Source organism: Oncorhynchus mykiss, chromosome 31 (assembly GCF_013265735.2).
Source record: "Oncorhynchus mykiss isolate Arlee chromosome 31, USDA_OmykA_1.1, whole genome shotgun sequence".
Taxonomy (NCBI): domain Eukaryota; kingdom Metazoa; phylum Chordata; class Actinopteri; order Salmoniformes; family Salmonidae; genus Oncorhynchus; species Oncorhynchus mykiss.
In genome coordinates, this window is record NC_050571.1 from 29,817,058 (window position 1) to 29,838,749 (window position 21,692).

General features: G+C 42.2%; 2 protein-coding genes across 7 annotated transcripts; both read left to right on the top strand.

Moving 5' to 3' along the window:
• Positions 1–522: 522 nt before the first annotated feature.
• LOC110504958 (arrestin-C) lies at positions 523–8,933 on the top strand. Of its 2 annotated transcripts, XM_021583866.2 has the most exons (16): positions 523–651; positions 1,877–1,910; positions 3,003–3,033; positions 3,264–3,324; positions 3,443–3,487; positions 3,603–3,796; positions 4,488–4,547; positions 4,664–4,740; positions 4,848–4,983; positions 5,129–5,213; positions 5,462–5,534; positions 5,688–5,825; positions 6,743–6,850; positions 7,310–7,363; positions 7,529–7,558; positions 8,284–8,933. In XM_021583866.2, the coding sequence occupies exons 2-15, from the start codon at positions 1,903–1,905 to the stop codon at positions 7,539–7,541; spliced, it is 1,083 nt and encodes a 360-aa protein (XP_021439541.1). In that variant the 5' UTR covers positions 523–651; positions 1,877–1,902; the 3' UTR covers positions 7,542–7,558; positions 8,284–8,933. The 2 variants fall into 2 exon arrangements, with proteins under 2 accessions (XP_021439541.1, XP_021439540.1); XM_021583865.2 differs by lacking the exon at positions 7,529–7,558.
• Positions 8,934–13,864: 4,931 nt separating this feature from the next.
• On the top strand, positions 13,865–21,651 carry LOC110504961 (ras-related protein Rab-6A). Of its 5 annotated transcripts, XR_002470665.2 has the most exons (9): positions 13,865–14,188; positions 15,090–15,148; positions 16,010–16,063; positions 17,081–17,186; positions 17,657–17,768; positions 18,203–18,296; positions 18,663–18,756; positions 19,354–19,420; positions 19,639–21,645. XR_002470665.2 is itself a non-coding variant. In XM_021583868.2 (8 exons), exons 1-8 carry the CDS (start codon positions 14,110–14,112, stop codon positions 19,701–19,703), a joined length of 636 nt encoding a protein of 211 aa, XP_021439543.1. In that variant the 5' UTR covers positions 13,867–14,109; the 3' UTR covers positions 19,704–21,651. The 5 variants fall into 5 exon arrangements, 4 of the variants coding, with proteins under 4 accessions (XP_021439543.1, XP_021439545.1, XP_021439546.1 ...); XM_021583868.2 differs by lacking the exon at positions 18,203–18,296 and having other exon boundaries at positions 13,867–14,188; positions 19,639–21,651; XM_021583870.2 differs by lacking the exon at positions 18,663–18,756 and having other exon boundaries at positions 13,867–14,188.
• Positions 21,652–21,692: the final 41 nt, after the last annotated feature.

Consider the following 21,692-nt stretch of genomic DNA (forward strand, 5'->3'; position numbering starts at 1 on the left):
TCCCTTTAAACAATGCCACTTTATATAATGTTTACATACCCTACATTACTCATCTCATATGTATATACTGTACTCTATACCATCTACTGCATCTTGCCTAAGCCATTCGGCCATCGCTCATCCATATATTTATATGTACATATTCTTATTCATTCCTTACACTTGTGTGTATAAGGTAGTTGTTGTGAAATGGTTAGATTGCTTGTTAGATATTACTGCATGGTCAGAACTAGAAGCACAAGCATTTCACTACACTCGCGTTAACATCTGCTAACCATGTGTATGTGACCAATACAATTTGATTTGATTTGATCACATTCCCTTTAATCCAACGAAACAGCCCCATTCCTTACACCCACCTATTCAACAACAAGTTACTCAGGATTTAATCCTTTTAAGTCACCTTCTCTGTATATTTGTAACCCTGTTGTAGCCCAAAAAACTCAGCCAGCTAATGAATTAATAGGATATAGCCTAAAAGTAGCTTCTTATAACGGCAGGGGAAGCCAAGGGGAGGGTGGCGAGGTTGAGAGGTCGAGGTATAAAGGTGGAGGACGGAAGGTGGTAGATGCTAAAACTCACTACACGGGCACAGAGTGACGGATTACAGGGACAGCAACACCAGACAACAGACACAGTCAAGACACTGAGGTGAGTACAACGCAAGACCGGCGGACCCTGCTTTACATCAACAGCATAGCCTACTGGGGAACGATGACATCATGCATGGGGGATCATATTGTGCATGACATCTTATCTTGTCAACATCTCAGAAAACTGCATCTAATTTATATCTTAAGTGATAACTATCACGCTGATTCTAGGAATGACTGATTAGGAGATGGATGGACGAGCCATGTAGCCTTTACTGCAAGGATTGAAAATGGGTAACAGTGTGAGCAAGCTTGTCTTCCAGCCCTGCTCAGGTTAGGGATGCACTGGAACAACGACCTACACTCACTGAGGCTGCCCAGGGCTGGACTTGCCCACCTTGCTTGGTTGTCATGGAATGGGAAGGAACATTTGTCTTAACCTTTCATTGCAGATATCATTTATCAAGGGTCTTTAAAACTGATACTAGGCACAGAGTATTATCAAAAAACTGTTGTAGAACATGGTGGATTTGGCCAACTTCTTTGAATGTACAGGACATGTGATGTGTCCATTTTGAAATATATTGATATGTCACCTGTATAGACAATGGCAGCCTCGGTCAGAAATAGACAGTGCAGAGAGTTATCTCGGACAGAGCTCATTTTAAGCATATTTACATTGCAGTAGCCAATTTCATTTAGGCATTAGCTAAATCTGGTTGCAAAGAAGAGTAGGAACAAACTACTCACTGTACACAGACGTCAATTCAAGGTCTATTTTTGATTTACATTTGGTTGAGTTGTCAACTAAACGTGAATTCAATGTGAAATCAACAACAAATGTCAACGTGCCATTGGATTTAGGTTAAAAGTTGGGTGAAAAAAAGATGAAATTCCCTTATCTATTTGTTGTGATTCCGATCAGTTTTCCACGTTGATTTAAGATCATCCCCAAAAATGTTTTATGTTGAAATGATGTGGGAACAACGTTGATTCAAGCAGTTTTTGCCCAGGGGGTAATTTGTCTTTGATTTGATCTGTCTAATTACCAGTGTAGCTAATCAGATTAAGGGACCAATGCATCATGTTTATCTCCCACTGATTAGTTACACTGGTTTAGACTAATCAAATCAAATACTAATTTGTTTATTTCTGCTGAAATTGTCCTGCTTCCACCATATAACTAATTTGCAACCAGGGAGGACTCTTATTTAGTTTGGAAGAGTGTTACTTGTTATTGTATCCTAATACATTTCATTAAACTGTATTTTCTACCTCTACAGACAACCTCATCCAATTAATCACAGACATGGCAAAGTGAGTATATTTTAAATTCACCAATCACCTACCAAAAGTGGCTAATTTCTACAGATATATAGAGGTAGAGTTTATTTTCAGAACATACTAAACCATAGACTGTGGCACAGAACAGAGAGACGCTAGATTATGAATATCTATTAGTGCAGCAGGTAGCCAAGCGGTTAAGAGCGAGTAACCCAAACGTCACTGGTTTGAATCCCAGAGCTGACTAGGTGAAAAATCTGTCGATGTGCCCTTGAGCAAAGCACTTAACCCTAATTGTTCCTGTAAGTCGCCCTGGATAAGAGAATCTGCCAAATGACTAAAATGTCAATGTAATTACTTTGCTACCTTTAGCACATTTCCTGTGTCATGTAAGGATGTGTGACACTTCTAAGGTTAAGAGGATCCAGAAAGAACCTGATTAGAACGGATCATCTCTGGATTAGATGCGGAATAGAGCAGTTTGGAATTAACAGCAAACACGAGCAAAGATGTGAGCAAATAGGCAAATAGCGATGCGTGCTATACTGATTGATAAACTGATATAAGGGATTAGGCGAGGTAAAAAGGATATTAGGAATATTGAACTGATAGGATTATATTATGAGATACCATATGAAAATACATTGTGGTTGCCTCATTGTTACGTGAAGATAGCTGGCTGTACCAGTCATGCCAGTGGCTCCCATGCCACCCTGTTTACTAATCAATCCAGAGCCTCAGTGGGAGGAGGGAGGGATGGAGGGAGGGGGAGTAGAGGCCTCATCTTTTAATTCAACTGGAACTGACAGCAGGCCAGTTAGGATAGGTCACTAAGCAACGTACTGGGATGGCTCAGTAAGGACAGCAATCACAAAAAGTGCAGTGAGTTTTAAGACTGTAAAGACCCACTGCCACTAGGGATGATAACTAACTAATACCACTAAGTGGAATTAGACGGAGGGCATGTGGGACCAGGCTATGGAAGATTCTAATGATGACAGGGTTTAGGTTAAGACAACATGTGTCCTACAATGAATGGAGGACACAATTAATAGTTATATTGCATGATACAGATTTGTTGAATCCAATCTAGTGTCTAAACTTCATATCACCCTCTCTCTGTAGGATCTACAAGAAGACCAGCGGCAACGGATCGGTAAGGACCCCCTCTGACATCATAGCTGTGAGACACACTGGTCGAGGCCTGCTCTGATGCACTTATCGCATACCAGAGCAGGAATCCATAGGCTTCCTCTAACCGAGCCAACTTACAAACGGCACTGCGATTCCTCAGGCTCCATCAAGATAACTGAGATTAGGCCTATCTATATGGTGTTGATTACAGACAGGAAGTAACGTCTCTCTATCCCTTTCTCCTTTTCCCAGATTGCTCTCTACCTGGGGAAGAGAGACTTCGTGGACCATGTGGAGGCTGTTGATATCGTCGGTGTGTTATAAAGTTATCTCTGAATATCTTTGCACTTTACTAATCTAAGGCTAGTGTATCTGTGTGTGTGTGTGTGTGTGTTTGTGTGTGTTTTTCATACATATATCTTCTCTTGCAGATGGTGTGATCAAGGTTGACCCCGCTGAACTTGAAGGCAGGAAAGGTAACATTTAGTTGATTTCACTGTATCTATTGAACCAGGAAAGATGCATGAAGTCAAATTCAGCCCATCGAGGTTCAGTCTTGATATCAAAGATCTATCTCTAATCTCGTTGCAGTATGGGTGTATCTAGCATGCTCCTTCCGTTATGGTAGTGACGACCTGGACCTGATCGGAATGAACTACAGAAAAGACATCTGGATACAGAGGCAGCAGATCTACCCTGTTGTTGGCACCAAACCAGCCAACACCCCCATGCAGGAGGCCCTCCTGAAGAAATGTGAGGACCAAGGCCATGCCTTCACTTTCAATGTGAGTTTCACTGTGTGTTTCCTTCCGTCTCATCCTTCACACGGCATCACATAAAAAATATATTATGTCTGTGCATAGCTCACTGTTCAGCCACACAACGTGTAATCTCGGTCCGCACTCTTAGGGGATGTTGCAAACCACATCAAAGACTTTTGTCACAATGGACATTCCCATTAATGGCCCAGTGCAGTCCAAAACTTGATTTTCCTGTGTTTTATATAGATTTGATATATACACTGTGAAGTTGGAATAATACTGTGAAATTGGTAAAATTATCATAATGCCCTTTCAGTGTAAGACTGCCTGAAATGTAAGCATGTTTTGGTGGGAGGGAGTTTTGGCCTGCCTGGTGACATCAGCAGTAAATTAAATAAATTAAGTAAATTAGTTAATAGACCAATAACAAAGACAGTTCCATACCTCTTTGCCAATAACAGATAGTTTTCAGTTTTCCCCTCCCTACTCAGACCACTCCCAGACAAGATTAGCAAGATTCTTGCTTGAGAAATTGCTATTTGCTAATACCATTTTAATTGAAAACAATCACAGTAATGTACTAAATTGTTACCCAGAAATGATATGATATTGAGATAAAAACGGCTACACTGGACCTTTGAAGGAAATGGACATCCTAGCCTGTTGGTTTGTATCCATCCACACCTGATCACTTCTTACTTCCTGTCCGTTTCAGATTGATACCAACCTACCATGCTCAGTCGGCCTTCAGCCTGCACCAGAGGATGTCGGCAAGGTACGTTTTTCTCCTCTCGCTCTCTCTCTAATCTTCTCTCTATTTCTTATTTTTCACTCTCTCGATTTGATCATTTCATCAAAGACAAATCACTCCTTTGTTTCCTACCTCTGCAGGCTTGTGGTGTCGACTATGAGGTGAAAGCCTACATCGCCAATGAGGCAGACGACCCTGATGAGAAAATTAACAAGAAGTGCGTATCAGTGGAATTCCACTACTGTGCATACCATTTGCTGTTGCCAGTAATCAGATGAGTGTGTGTTCTGATGGTTGTCTCCCTCTCTTCCTCTCTCCTGTCAGGGACACTTGCCGTCTGATCATTCGTAAGATCCAGTTTGCCCCAGGAACAATACCTGCTGGACCCCAGGCTGACATCAGCAAGAACTTCATGATGTCTGACAAGCTAGTCCACCTGGAGGCCTCTATAGAGAAGGAGGTAGGCCTGTAGCCCTTCCATTGATTAGACTTGTATCCTGTCAGCCTAGGAGAACGTTGATTACTGTGCTGGTTTTCTGTTGATGGATCATTCTGTATGATACCTGTTTATTTGAACATGTTTGCTTTCCTTTGGTGACTTTCAGCTCTATTTCCATGGAGACCCAATCCCTGTAAAAGTCAAAATCAACAACGAAACCGCAAAAGTGGTGAAGAAAATAAAAATAACAAGTGAGTCAACGTAAAAGTGGATTTGACGTGAGTTTTCTGTTCTGATTGGCTTCGTTTGGTAGAGCATGGCGCTTGCAACACCAGGATTGTGGGTTTGATTCATGGGGCAACCCATACGTAAAATGTATGCACAGATGACTGTAAGTCGCTTTGGAGAAAAATGTCTGCAAATATATATATTATTCTCTGGCATGATTGCGTGTGTGTTTCAACTCTTGTTTCTGACCAACACACATCTTTCTGACCAGTTGACCAGACAACAGAGGTGCTGCTTTACCAAGCAGACAAATATACCAAGACTGTTCTGAATGAGGAATTTGCGTAAGTCAAGAACGCATTCATTCCATTTCTACTGTAATGTAGAATTACTAAGCCTTGTGTCTATAACCCAATACTGAGTCAAACAATAAAGTGTATTTTGATTCTCACTGTTGGTGGATCACAACTTCCTGTTTGTGTGGTCGTCCTGCGCAGGGAGGAAGTAAAAGGAGAATCCACCCTGGAGAAGACGTTCACGGTGATCCCTCTTCTGTCCAACAACAAAGAGAAGCGTGGTCTGGCCGTGGACGGCAGACTAAAGGATGAAGATACCAACCTGGCTTCTACCACACTGTGAGTCAGTGAGTTACCCAAGACATACACTACTGTTCAAAAGTTTGGGGTCACTTAGAAATGTCTTTGTTTTTGAAAGAAAAGCTCAACTGGTGTTTTGCGGGTACTATTTAATGAAGCTACCAGTTGAAGACTTGTGAGGCATCTGTTTCTCAAACTATACACTCTAATGTACTTGTCCTCTTGCTCAGTTCTGCACCGGGGCCTCTCACCCCTCTTTCTATTCTGGTTAGCCAGTTTACTCTGTTCTGTGAAGGGAGTAGTACACAGCGTTGTACGAGATCTTCAGTTTCTTGGCAATTTCTCGCATGGAATAGCCTTCATTTCTCAGAACAAGAATAGACTGACGAGTTTCAGAAGAAGGTTCTTTGTTTCTGGTCATTTTGAGCCTGTAATCGAACACACAAATGCTGATGCTCCAGATACTCAACTAAAGAAGGCCAGTTTTATTGCTTATTTAATCAGAACAACAGTTTCCAGCTGTGCTAACATAATTGCTAAAGTGTTTACTAATGATCAATTAGCCTTTTAAAATGATAAACTTGGATTAGCTAACACAACGTGGCATTGGAACACAAGAGTGATAGTTGCTGATAATGGGCCTATGTAGATATTCCATTTTTTTTTTTAAATCCCATTAAAAAATCAGCTGTTTCCAGCTACAATAGTAATTTACAACATTAACAATGTCTACACTGTATGTCTGATCAACTTGATGTTATTTTATTGGACAAAAAATAATTTTCTTTCAAAAACAAGGACATTTCTAAGGGACCCCAAACTTTTGAACTGTGGTGTATCTCCACCACACCCCGCTCTCCTTCTGTAGATGATGATAAAAAAACCTTTTCTGCATCATCATCTATTGTCAAAAAGCCTGAGGTAACCCATCCCTGTTCTGTCCTCCCCTCTCCTAGCATTCGTCCTGGCATGGATAAAGGAATGCAGGGAATCTTAGTTGCTTACAAAATCAAGGTGAACCTCTTGGTCTCCAGCGGAGGCCTCTTGGGAGGCCTAACAGCCAGGTAAGAACAGGAGATGATATATGACATGTGCACTTTATTACATGACAAACACAGAGTACACATGGGAAACTGTTGAGCGTGAAAAACACAGCAGCGTTGCAGTACTTTACACAAACCGGCGTGCCTGGCACCTACTACCATACCCTGTTCAAAGGCACTTGAATGTTTTTGTCTTGCCCATTCACCCTCTCAGTGGCACACATACGCATTTCTCAATCATATCTCAAGGCTTAAAAATCCTTCTTTAACCTGTCTTTTCCCCTTCATCTACATTGATTGAAGTGGATTTAACAAGTGTCATCAATAGGAGATTATAATTTTCACCTGGTCAGTCTATGTCATGGAAAGAGCAGGTGTTCTTAATGTTTGGTCACTCGGTGTACATGAATGTCAGCATGGTTTTGTTGGAGAAACATGATTATGTTGCCCACTGATAATGTACATTTTGTTTCGCCACAGTGATGTCGGAGTAGAATTACCTTTGGTATTGATGTCTCCCAAACCTGCAGATGTGTAAGTATGACTCTACCACCTGGTTTATCAGTGTGAAATGGGGGATTCATACGTGATGATATTCTGGCATGCGTGACAATTTCAGTTTTCCATTGAGTCTATAGTTTCTAATTGTTTCCACAAGAATGTTGATCTTATGTGTGTTTGTGCATTTATGAACTGCAGCCCAGTGGAATAAATGCCTCTGTGGTGCAGGTGAGGTCACTCTCAATGTCACATGTTTTCGGCCCGATATTCACTTCTTCAAGGGATACAAAAACATTATTATTTGGGAATTGTGGGAAAGGGTTGAAATAGTTGCAGTTAAAGAAACATTTTCCATGGTTGCTCATTGGATACACTGTCAAGGTATAGAAATAGCTCTTAAAGAAGTGCACAATGTCAACACAATGTATCCTCTTGATATGCTTGTGTATTGTGCTACTGAACGATCATACACTTGGATACATATGACAATTAGGATGATATAGAGACACCGCTGTCATGGCCGCGGGAATATGTTTTGGATTGGGTAATAATAGTTATTAAATATTTTTTATTTAAGCAGGCAAGTCAGATAAGAACAAATTCTTATTTTACCCATGACAGACAACCCCGGCTAATTGCGCACCACCCTATTGGACTCCCGATCATGGCCAGTTGTGATACAGTCCAGGATCGAACCATGTTCTGTAATGTCGCCTCTAGCACTGAGATGCAGTGCCTTAGAACGCTGCGCCACTCGGGAGGAGGTGCTGCAGCACCCTCAACACCCCTACTTCCCACGGCTATGACTGCTGTAGTACAATGCACAAGATATCATGGTTTGATAGTGGACTCAAAAAGAGAGAAAAACTATTGAACAGAACAACCACATATTCAAGCAATTCCTTGTCAGATAGCTGATGTGATGTTGTGTTTGTCCATGTCTCCCCCTCTAGAACGGATGTAAAATTTGAGTAGATTCCCCAACAGAAGATGCAGAAGGACGATCTGTAAGAGCAACAGCAACAGACTCGCTGAAAGGACAACTGACACCAAAGAAACTAAGCACCAATAACATATAGCAGAGACCCAAGAGGATCACAACAACAATATTGCTTTCTCTCTTGCTTAGACCCTTCATCAACATTACACCTACTGATGAGAGCACACTGGGATGGCATCATATAGCAGATAGATGAGGGCTCTGAGTCCCCTTGAACGAAACACAATTAATTACTAGCCACTATAGGTCCAAAAGTAATTTCAATAGTTTAAATTGTTTTGCTTTTTAAAGTGAACTCTACAATAAAGAGTATATAACAGCTATTTATTTTTTTGCACACATGATGGTATCTTAAAAGGGACTGTACCAGCATATGAGTTATATGAACAGGTGGGGAGCAGAAGGCTGTGGCACTCTACATTTCAGTCATTTAGCAAACACGCAGATCCAGAGCAACTTAGTGAGTGCATCCATTTTCATGTTGGTCCCTCATGGGAATCAAACCCTCAACCCTGGCATAGCAAGTGCCATGCTCTACTAGCTGAGCTACACAGGATCATGTCTTACTCAACAACAAAAAAATAAAAAGATGTTCACCTCCTACTTCCTGTGTCAAATCTTTAGTGTATCTCCTCACTGTCTTCTGTTAGTTCACCTCTTCTTTCCTCTGATTACGATAAACAATTCCCCACAGCCATCAAAGCCATTCCAAACACATGACAATCTGCAACCAACAAAGGATGTTGGGCCAATTGCATGTCTTTCAATGCAATAAACTCTTGCATTTTGTCAACCTCAAACAAACAACGTCTGAACACAATCAACCACACCCCCCAAAAAATTATCAAGACAGCATGGGGTTTCAAATGGGTCTGAAACAAATGACAAGCACAAGTACAAACTGGAACGCGGTGATTTTATATCTTTCACACTAATTAGGGCCCCTGGGAAACATGGACCAAAACTATGGTTCCTAGCGTGTCACACATGGACTATGACTAATGCAGTCACATAAGCCCACAGACGAATAATTCAGAACATTTAAACCATTAGCTACAAAGCAAATTGTAGCACCATCACTTGTTCATTGTTGCTTGCACCGAGGGTCAGGAGAAAGAGGAGTCTGTGACGGTAGAAATTACATTTTTGGAAAAAGTGGAGCACTGCCTTTTGGCTGATCCATTTGTGGTTTCAGGGTGGGTGAAAACAAGAGTTGGGTGCTGTGGAATCAGTAAAAGTAACCAAAAGTGCTCTTATGATAATTGTTTGTGTTTCTGCTGGTCATAGGTAGCAGGTGCTCCGTGTTAAATGAATGGGGTCAAGAGATGTGATTTGTTCTGCTCTCAAGAAAAGGGTGCCATTGAAAGGAGTGATTACTGGGGTAGCGGTGAATGTACCCAGTGTTTGTGATGCTCGTTGTTTGGTGAGACGCAGACAGGGTGGCACGAGTGGTGAAACAAATTAGTCATTGTCTGTCCTTTTAAGTTTGGATGTTGAGTCTTTGCTTGACAAAGTGATGTTAGGATATGGAAGTAATCCCATACAAGCATTTGTGCAGAAAACATTACGTGGTTACAGGTGTCAAGCTTATGGGCATGTGGCAGCAGTGTGTAGGAGGGAGGTTCCTAGGTGTGAGAAATGTGCAGAAGGGTATGAGACAAAGGAATGTGTAGCATGGGGGAAAGTAGTGGTATGTGTTAATTGTAGCGGTGCCCATGGGGCTGGGGATCAGAAATGTCCCGTGTGAGAGAGGCAGGTTGAGGTTTCCAGGGTCAGAGTAGTGCAGAAGTTGTCGTATGCTGAGGCATTGAAGGATGTAGAGGAAGATTGGTCTAGGGGAGGGATCCTGAGAGGAGTGGTGTGAGTAATAGATCTGTACCAATACTGAGGGCCAACAAGTGATATAGATTTTGTGACTGTAGGGTTAGATGATAGGGGATTTGTTGATTTTCATAAATATTTTTTTTAAGCAAAGTACAAGGTAGTTATACTCCAGTCTAGTAGGTGGCGGTAATGCAAAGTTTATCAGATGCCAACCGCCGCGTTAAACCTTATCAAATAAGAAGACTTGTCCATTGGGCTGCATTTTGAACTCATAAAAGACGCACACTCCTCCACTTACACTTGCCTTATGCCCTTGGGGGAATCCTCGCGGCTATTTGTTTTGTTGGTCCAATTTTTATTTTATTTTTATATTTTGTTATATATTTTGTTATTTTTAAGCAGGTAGGCTAGTTGAGAACAAGTTCTCATTGGCAACTGTGACCTGGCCAAGACAAAGCAAAGCAGTTTGACACATACAACAAGACAGAGTTACACATGGAATAAACAAACATAAACTTGTCCATCAATAATAGAGTAGGACAATCTATATACAGCATGTGCAAATGAGGTAGGATAAGAGAAGTAAAGGCAATAAATAGGCCATGGTGATGAAGTAATTACAATATAGCAATTAAACACTGGAATGGTAGGGTGTGTAGAAGATGAATGTGCAAGTAGAGATACTGGGGTGCAAAGGAGCAAGATAAATAAATAAATACAGTATGGGGATGAGGTAGATTATATGGGCTATTTACAGATGAGCTATGTACAGGTGCAGTGATTTGTGAGCTGCTCTGACAGCTGGTGCTTAAAGCTAGTGAGGGAGGTAAGAGTCTCCAGCTTCAGAGATTTTTGCAGTTCGTTCCAGTCATTGGCAGCAGAGAACAGGAAGGAGAAGAATTTGATTTGGGGGTGAGCAGTGAGATATACCTTCTGGAGTGCGTGCTACAGGTGGGTGCTGCTATGGTGACCAGTGAGCTGAGGTAAGGCGGGGCTTTACCTAGCACAGACTTGTAGATGACCTGGAGCCAGTGGGTTTGGTGACGAGTATGAAGCGAGAGCCAGCCAACGAGAGCATACAGGTCTTGTTGGCTCGTGGGTAGTATTTGGGGCTTTGGTGACAAAACGGATGGCACTGTGATAGACTGCATCCAATATAATGTAGAGTGTTGGAGGCCATTTTGTAAATAACATCGCCGAAGTCGAGGATCGGTAGGATGGTCAGTTTTACACGGGTATGTTTGGCAGCATGAGTGAAGGATGCTTTGTTGCGAAATAGGATGCCAATTCTAGATTTAATTTTGGATTGGAGAAGTTTAATGTGAGTCTGGAAGGAGAGTTTACAGTCTAACCTAGGTATTTGTAGTTGTCCACATATTCTAAGTCAGAATCGTCCAGAGTAGTGATGCTGGACAGGTGGGCAGGTGCGGGCAGCAAACGTTTGAAGAGCATGCATTTAGTTTTATTAGCAGTTGGAGGCCACAGAAGGAGTGTTGTATGACATTGAAGCTCGTTTGGAGGTTTGTTAACACAGTGTCCAAAGAAGGCCAGAGGTATACAGAATGATGTCGTCTGCGTAGAGGTGGATCAAAGAATCACCAGCAGCGAGAGCGACATCATTGATGTATACAGAGAAGAGAGTCTGCCCGAGAATTGAACCCTGTGGCACCCCCATAGAGACTGCCAGAGGTCCGGACAACAGGCCCTCCGATTTGACACACTGAACTCTATCGGAGAAGTAGTTGGTGAACCAAAGCGAGGCAATCATTTGAGAAACCAAGGCTGTTGAGTCTGCCAATAAGAATGTTGTGATTGACAAGAGTCGAAAGCATTAGCCAGGTCGATGAATACGGCTGCATAGTAATGTCTCTTATCGATGGCGGTTATGATATAATTTAGGACCTTGAGCGTGGCTGAGGTGTACCTATGACAAGCTCTGAAACAAGATTGCATAGCGGAGAAGGTACGCTGAGATTCAAAATGATCTGTTTGTTAACTTGGCTTTCAAAGACCCTAGAAAGGCAGGGTAGAATAGATATAGGTCTGTAGCAGTTTGGGTCTAGAGTGTCACCCCCTTTGAAGAGGTAATAGGGGTTGCAACAATTTCGGCAGATAATTTTACAAAGAGAGGGTCCAGATTGTCTAGTCGCTAAGAAAAGTCAGCCAAAACTTAAAACCAATGTTAATATGGAGAAGTCAACATACAAGTGTAAGTAAAAATTCATGTAAAATGATGCTACTAATGCACATGACGACTCAAACACGTATCATAAAAGTAATGATGTTTTTGTTTGGTTAGCTTTTGAAAACATTAACTTGAGCACATATCTTTTCCTGATATCACACTTATACATCGTCATTTTCCATTTACCTGATATAGTAGGTTGGCTAACATGTCATGTCTGCAGATCAAATCTAATCAAATCAAATGTTATTTGTCACATGCGCCGAATACAACAGTGAAATGATTACTTACAAGCTCTTAACCAACAGTGCTTTAAGAAGTTAAGAAAAAATAAGTAAAAAATAGAAAAGAAAAGTAACAAATAATTAAACAGTAGCAGTAAAATAACAATAGCGAGGTTATTTACAGGGGGTACCGGTACAGAGTCAATGTGCGGGGTGTACCGGTTAGGCGAGGTAATTGAGGTAATATGTACATGTACATAGAGTTAAAGTGACTATGCACAGATAATAAACAGAGAGTAGCAGCAGCGTAAAAGAGGGGTCTGGGTAGCCCTTCGATGAGGTGTTCAGGAGTCTTATGGCTTGGAGGTAGAAGCTGTTAAGAAGCCTTTTGGAGAACTAGGGTGGATGAAGTCTTCCTCTGACACCGCCTGGTATAGAGGTCCTGGATGGCAGGAAGCTTGGCACCAGTGATGTACTACCCTTTGTAGTGCCTTTCGGTCAGAGGCCGAGCAGTTGCTATAGCAGGCAGTGATGCAACCAGTCAGTATGCTCTCTATGGTGCAGATGTAGAACCTTTTGAGGATCTGAGGACCCATGCCGAATCTTTACAGTCTCTTGAGGGGGAATAGGTTTTGCCGTGCCCTCTTCACGACTGTCTTAGTGTGTTTAGACCATGATAGTTTGTTGGTGATGTGGACACCAAGGAACTTGAAGCTCTCAACCTGCTCCACTGCAGCCCCGTCAGTGAGAATGGGGCGTGCTCGGCCCTCCTTTTCCTGTAGTCCACAATCATCTCCTTTGCCTTGATCACGTTGAGGGAGCGGTTGTTGTCCTGGCACCACACGGCCAGGTCTCTGACCTCCTCCCTATAGGCTGTCACTGTTGTTCTTGGGCACAGGGACTATGCTGCCCTTCCAAGCAAAAATGCAGTAACTGATTATAGTGTGGAAATGAGAAAAATGGCTTGTATTTAACTTGGTTTCACAGTATGCAGTTACTGCTAACATGACCCCCAATTTCTCCAAAACACAATACAATAGAGGCAGGATACTTGTCCACATAATTAAGCATGTATTTAATATAGCAAAAATGACATTAACTCATTTTTGGGAGCTGTCTTTTAGCCAAGATATGAAATGCAATCATAATTGACTGCACATATATAAGGCACACAGTTGGGAAGAACGAGTGACACATTTCCGGGTAAGATAGATCCATTTGAAATTAATGAATTCTTCCCTCGACCGTTGCCCTGCAAGTGTATACTCGTCAGACGTCATCAGAAGTGTCCACTTAATTTGAGGGCTGAGGGGATAGGGTGTGTCTTTTAAGTGTTTGGAATGCAACCCTGCACTTTTTGGTACTCGTAGTCTGTCCGTCAGGGGGTGCTGGCTCGCGCGTCACAATTTCACATACAGAACTAGCATACACACAGCACGCAACAAAAGCTAGGCTATCGATATACTACCCTGTCTCTCTTTCCCGTCGAGACAGCTTAGGAAATTGGCAATATAGCTAGCCAGCTGTTATTTATCGTTTAATAAAGATGTCGACCACGACCGGCGGTGGAGAGTTTGGCAACCCCCTGCGGAAATTCAAGCTCGTATTCTTAGGCGAACAAAGTGGTAAGTGGAGGTCTTTTCAGCAGAGCATGTGAGTATTTGTTTTGGTGAGAGTACCGCTATCTGACGTTAGCCTGGCTGTTAGCTAGCCAGCCCGAAACAGAACGATTATGCTAAACGACGCCTTGTTATGTTAGTTAGCTATATGTTAGCCAAGGGAACTTGCTTACTAGCTAACGTTATCCCATTGAATCAGCAAAAATGGGTTGCTTGAGTTCATGTTGCCAAAGATATTGGTGGATAAAGCTATCTAGCTAATTTAGGTACTAGCTAACGTTAGCTTGGTAATATATTTGGTCGTATCCCGTAACTAACTAACGTTAAGATACTGAACTGCCGGTGTCATTCACGAGTTCAAGTTACATTCTTTCCATTTGATGTGAATGTTTTTCTGTTTACTTGGTATCTAACTTCAGCTTGTGTGGGTGGAGTCAGTTTGCTAAGCCACGTCTGTCAGAGGGGAGCCAGTTGAGCCTGCTAACTCACTGAGCCTTTTATTCAACCGTGGCTATTTCCTGTGACAAACGTCAACATTCAGAGAAATAAACCAGACATATGCTATATTATTTCTTCAAACAAATATTAATTCAGATTTGCATAGCCCCAAAACGGTATATCGATTTCCCAGTCCATTTTAGCTAGCTAACGTTAGCTAGTTATCGCCTTCATTCGTGGCTCCACCCTTTGCCAGCTCAGCGTGGGTCAGTACTCCAACGCCTAGTTTTTCGATTTATCATGGAAATAAACAATACCATCACATATATCACTGTCAGTATTGTGTTTTAAATAGCTAAATGTTTATTATAAAGGTACGTTTTATTGCTTTTCCTCACGAATTACAGTTGCAGAGGATCATGCAGAATTTAGAAAATGTCAATGTAAACGAAATGTTCTGTCTTTACAGTGGGAAAGACATCGCTTATCACCAGGTTTATGTATGACAGCTTTGACAACACCTATCAGGTACATTATCTTGTCTCAAGTACAGTACTGGTAATTCATTGCATGTAACTAACACATCAATCAAATGTATTTATAAAGCCCTTCTTACATCAGCTGATATCTCAAAGTGTTGTACAGAAACCCAGCCTAAAACCCCAAACAGCAAGCAATGCAGGTGTAGAAGCACGGTGGCTAGGAAAAACTCCCTAGCAAGGCCGAAACCTAAAGAGGAACCAGGTTCTGAGGGGTGGCCAATCCTCTTCTGGCTGTGTCGGGTAGAGATCATAACAGAACATGGCCAAGATGTTCAAATGTTCATAGATGACCAGCAGGGTCAGATAATAATAATCACAGTGGTTGTAGAGGGTGCAACAGGTCAGCACCTCAGGAGTAGATGTCAGTTGGTGTTTCATAGCTGATCATTCGGAGTATCTCTACTGCACCTGCTGTCTCTAGAGTTTAAAACAGCAGATCTGGGACAGGTAGCACGTCCGGTGAACAGGTCAGGGTTCCATAGCTGCAGGCAGAACAGTTGAAACTGGAGCAGCAGCACCACCAGGTGGACTGGGGACAGAAAGGAGTCATCAGGCCAGGTAGTCCTGAGGCATGGTCCTAGGGCTCAGGTCCTCCGAGGAAAAAGGGTAACATTAGTTGGCATCCACACCACTCTGAGCTTTGGGTTGTTTTGCTTGGTGGAAATGTCTGCCTTTGAGAGCCATGTTCTGTTTTTTGTAACCTGATTATAGCTTGCATACAATATGATACAAAACTGGGGGGGGAAACAAGGACACAAGGCCATATTTTTCTTTGGCTTATTGTTGAATGTAGTACAGTCATGCAGTTTGGTAGTGATATCTGAGGAGAATGTTTTTTGTCTTGCAGGCAACAATTGGCATAGACTTTTTATCGAAAACGATGTATCTGGAAGATCGTACGGTAAGTACAACTTGGCTTCTATATCATCTGCATCACTTGAAACCATTTCACATGTCCCTTAAGTTTGTGCCCATATGAGATCATTGTATATCCCCCTCCAAGCCACTGTCAAAAAGGGGCTTAGGTAGTCTCCTTTTTATCTAATCCTGACTAGACTGCTTGTTTAAAGCATGGACGTAGATGCACTATGAGTTGCAGTTTCATTATCAGTTTTCATTTAGCCCATGTTTTATTTCCTACCATGATTCTGTTTTTAGTTCCATCATCATACGTTTTTGTCTCTGTCCACCCCTCCCCTCCATCCCCATGGCTGGGTTTCGAACTGTGTCCGCTCCTCGGTTTGTTGTGTGGTTGGCCACAGATTCGGCTCCAGCTGTGGGATACAGCCGGGCAGGAGCGGTTCCGCAGTCTCATCCCCAGCTACATCAGAGACTCAGCCGCTGCTGTGGTGGTTTATGACATAGCAAGTAGGTATCACCTCCCTGCCCTTCCCTCAGTGGACGGAAGGGGAGAACAGGGCAAACAGCATGTCCGCAGCTTGGCAACGTCACTGGACTGTAGTAATGAAAATAGCCTCCTAGTGCTTCAGGGCTTCCATTGTCTGAGAATTATGTGCTACCATAAAGTCAGTAGATATTATAAATGACATTGTTGGTGCAATGGTTCCAAATAGGCCAATAGAGTGGAATGGTATACCTCCAAGTACATCCAGTGGTGATTGTGCTTGTGGAAATGTTGTCCCTAAAGGGGCTTGTCTAAGGAATGGGGGAAATGCTTTCCTTGCTCCAAATGCATTGATTTAGAACATTTGCCATCTGTACTAGGTAACTAAAAAGTGTCAACATTGGGAACAGGTCATCTGCTAGCTACATGGGAAAGCTTTTTCCTAATCCAGGATGCATGAGCATTTCCGCCTCTGCTGCCATGATGTTCTCTTGCAACTATTTTATGTCGTTCCTCTTTTCCATTTTCCCTTTCCGTCTGTCCCGTTTCCTTCTCCTCCGTCCCACTCCCCAGGTCCGACTCCAGCTCTGGGACACTGCTGGACAGGAGCGTTTCCGTAGTCTCATTCCCAGCTACATCCGCGACTCCACCATCGCTGTGGTGGTTTATGACATCACCAGTGAGTTAGAGCTGTGCTCTCGTCACTGTAATGGGGGGGCAGGGTCAACTGGGATATTACATTGGGAAGGATGCTGTCATAAGACAGTAGCAAACCTCAACAGCTTCTAATGTATGAGTAGTGTTGCTATTATTGGAGGCATTTAGTGTCGCCATGTAGGGACTTTAATGATGCAACTTCATGGAGGTTAGGGAGTTTTCCCTTGTATTAACAGTGGCGTGGGGACTACTATTCCTTTGTGCTTAAACTTAACTTACTGTCTACTTTTGCTTACTAACACCTGGCTACTGTGTGTTCACTCCTCTGCTGAAATCAACTGTACTTTCAATGAGGAGCAATGACTGTTCTGATTAGCAAATGTATCTAACGTGTTCATATCCCCTTCACCCGGAGTTCAAACCTCATAAGATATTTAAAGTGATCATGCTCACTCTGTATGCATTCTGAATTGCTAATGTTCTTCCACTCAGACCTCAATTCATTCCAGCAAACCTCTAAGTGGATTGATGATGTCAGAACAGAGAGAGGAAGTGATGTCATTATCATGCTTGTGGGAAACAAAACAGACCTGGCTGATAAAAGGTACATGGTGTGTGTGTGTGTGTGTGTGTGTGTGTGTGGAGAGTAGTTGATGAGGTGGTAAACGGCAATGTGGTCCCTGAACTGGATATTGACCTATTTGACAACCGTTGTATGTGTGAACACTTTGTCTCAAAGCCTGGTTCCTCCTCCCTCGATTGTATTTGGCATCCCATCTTATTTAGATTTTAATGAGTATATTGGGCACAACATTCATTTTCAAGTGTTTTCTGTTTTTGATCTATTGAACTTTACTCCATGTTCACCCTGCTTACTATTTGGTTAAACTTTTCTTTTTTTTGGTCAAATTTTGGTTTTATCAACATTTGTTTTGTTCCCTTTCCCCGGTGTCTCCCCATGTCACTTTGATTTGGTGTCCACTCCCAACCCCCTGACACCACCCTCCCCTCCTGTCCCTCCCCCTGGGACCATGGCAGACAAGTGTCTGTAGAGACTGCAGAAAGGAAAGCTCGTGAACTCAATGTGATGTACATAGAGACCAGTGCCAAGGCTGGCTATAACGTCAAACAGGTGGGTTTCCAGTTACCACCAGCAGGTGTTCAAACAGCCTCCAGAACTGCTCATTATGCTCCCCCTTAGGAAGAGTAATTTGTCATGTACTATGTGGATTAATGTTTAATGTGGACCAAGTGACTGTGCTGTGAGTGACTTTGGATTCCCTCTATAGCGTGTCAAGCTGTTTCATCTTTTCTCAGCAAAGCTGCTCCCTCCTATCCGTTTGTCTCTCAGAGGCATGGCCAAACTAACCCTCTCTCTTTCTAACCAAAAACTCTGAGCTCTTCGTTTTCTCTCCATCTCCCCTTTCCCTCTCGGCCTGTCCTCTTTCATGTCTGTCTATCCCTCCATTTCTCCACCTCTCGGCTGTGGCCTGAGCAGACAGATCACCACGGAAGAGGGCGAGCAGAGAGCTAAGGAACTGAATGTCATGTTCATTGAAACCAGCGCAAAGACTGGCTACAATGTCAAACAGGTAGAGCTTCTGTTCACTCAGGATAGTCCAGCCCAATCTGCCCTCCTAGACTATTTTCACAACTTGTAGTTTTCCCTTCTCTTTTCACTTGACTCCGCATGGCCTGTCCTCCTTGTCCTCTCTGCGTTGTGATTCACTTCAGTGCTCAGGTGTTGTGTTGACGTTCACGTCCATTGTTTTAGAACGCTTCGGCATCAATTGTACTACGCTGTCTGGCTCCATGTTTTTTTTTCTTATTTTGCCTCGTTCCACAAAATGTCTGCTTGTGTTTCTCACTGTTTGGCACGGAGCCATCAACAGGCTTATTGAATGGGGATAGAATCTAAATAATCACATGACCAATTTGACGCAAGTTAACGACTCTTAACGTGTTAAATGGGACATCTTCCAAGATGAATGTGTAATAAATATCAGGATCAATTTTGTCATGTAGCCCCATGTACTGTAGATTTATTTGTATTTTTATTGTGTGAAATGATCTCTTATAAATATTGACTTACCATCTAGGCTGTAACTGTTATGTGGCCAACATTACATTATTGATGCACTGTGTGGTACGGCTGTTTTGCTCCACTGTTTCCTCTTGTGATTCCTCAGCTGTTTCGCCGTGTTGCCGCAGCCCTACCTGGGATGGATAGCACACCAGAGAAGAGCAAAGAGGACAGTATCTTTTCACAAAGGGGTTATCCCCGAGGCAGAATGGTTTGTAGTGTGTTTGAGCTCAACATGTAATCAACACTCCAGAAATGTGTCAGTGTCTGTTGTAATGTTATCTGTTGCTTATGGATTTAATTTAGTTGAACTTGCATAATACCCCCCCCCCAAATGTTTGATGCATGAAATGTCTAATGGAGAATATTCCTTAAGCACCTCCTCTCTCAGTGATCGATATCAAACTGGAGAAGCCGCCGGAGATGGCTGTGACAGAGAGCAGCTGCTCCTGCTAGTAAACACCTAAACCCCCACCTGACCTGCCTCCTCCCCACCAACAGCTTGTGTCTCAGTGGCCACTCTCCCCACCCATGGCTCACTGCCATTGGCTGCAGAACCTCTTTCGACTCAGTGATTTTTCAGAGTAACTGTGTGGATGTGCTATTACTCTGTATTTAAACAGATCATCTAAAGATAATATTAAAGGTAAAAAGTAAAACTGTCAACACAGAGTAGGTTAAATGCTGAATATGACCAGATTGTCATCCAACTGCATGGCATTATCTAGGATTGCAGACTGACATAACTAACTGCTCCTGGGTTATTGCACTTTTTGGAGCATTAGTGCCATCACACTTGTCATTGTTGTAAAGTGATATTGTTTGAGATTATTTAAGTGACTATGAAAGGTCTCAGTCCCTTTTTAGGTCTTTGGTTTTATTTCCAATGGAGAGTGGAGTGGGTCAGCTACAGTATTCTATATACGTGATCAACACAGTGTCTGTTACTGATTCCCATAATTCTTTAAATACTTAATTGCAAAAAGATTCCCCTCAACTTGATGAACATTATTTTGAATCATTGTTGGCTCAAATCTATTAATTTAAGCCTAAAGAATAAGGAATATTTTTAAGGGCAAGAACAGCCAAATAAATTCATTTAGGATTACTATAGTTAGTCGACTGAAGATTTCAATGGCGGCTGGTTTGTTAATTTGGCAGGTTGTCCAAGGGGGATGCTTCAGAAAGTACGTGTAGCCAATCCGATAGGAAAAAAGGGTATACATTTTTAGAAAAGGGACATAATCCCAAATTCATTGTACTGGAAAATACTAACCTAAATCTACTGATGTACACTTCAAAACTATGGCTGCTCTGTCAGAGGAACTTTCCTCAGTCATCTACATGCATACAAACATCTTGTGTCTGAGGAGAAAAGGTGTTTTAAAGTCCATGTGTGGGGCTATGGAGTGAGCAGGTGTCAACCCTTTTACACACTAAATGGAAACATGTCACTTGGCCCATACAATGTCTCCTACTCACCCTCCAATTGATATATGTATTGTCTTGTTTTCATCACACTTGCAGGAACAGCGTGCTCATCATGCAGGATTTATAGACGGTTAAGAACACAGATGCCTTGCTTGTTTGTTCACCAACGGTGTGCACTGAATCGAGTCCCAATATTGTAAAGATCGAGAGGCCTGCTGACGGGCCTCTGGCTTCAGTAGTTGTTTTGTAGAGCAGTTTAGATACAGCTAACGCTTCCTAACACCCTTGCTGTAAAAAAAACAAGTGCAGTGAAGATAATTTTTATCGCTATTGCCTGTGTATGACTGTTTTTAATTTATTTAACACAAGCAACTGTAAAATTGCATTGTATGCTTGACAAAAATTAGAGTTGCTGGCACGCACGTGGAAGTTAGTGTTTTATTTATTTCCGTGTCTCTGCTTGGATGCTGAATTTCAAAGCAAAAGCCAGGCCTGGTTGTTTCGTCTCAAGTCACCACGGTCACACTGATGATGTTGACTCTGCAGTGTGTATAGTCAGTGGATTGGTTTAGGTACAGAAAGGGCTTCACTTCACCCCAGTCCTTTACCACGTACACACGGTGGCATACACAAACCAAATGACCACAGTCAAAAAGGGCCCAACCCCACAACCACACACCAATAGCTGTAGATTGTTTGAAAATGTCAACATTTTAAAATGTTTAAACAAATGTAGATAAGTATTTAATTACATCGAACAACCTTTAGCTTAATAGCTAAATCTATTACCTGTCGCTGACTGAATACTCAGCTCTGTGCTTTTCTGAAGTGTCTGTCCAGTTGAAATATGTCTACTAGTGTTTAGCAATGTTTCTGTGAATAATAATGTGCTGTTAGTATTACTCTGCTGTAAACAAAAAGGATAGTTAAGGAACACAAGTGTATCACATGAAGTAAAGGTATTTCACCAAAATTGTTCCAAGCTTCTTGCAAATGATTTTTATGAATATTATT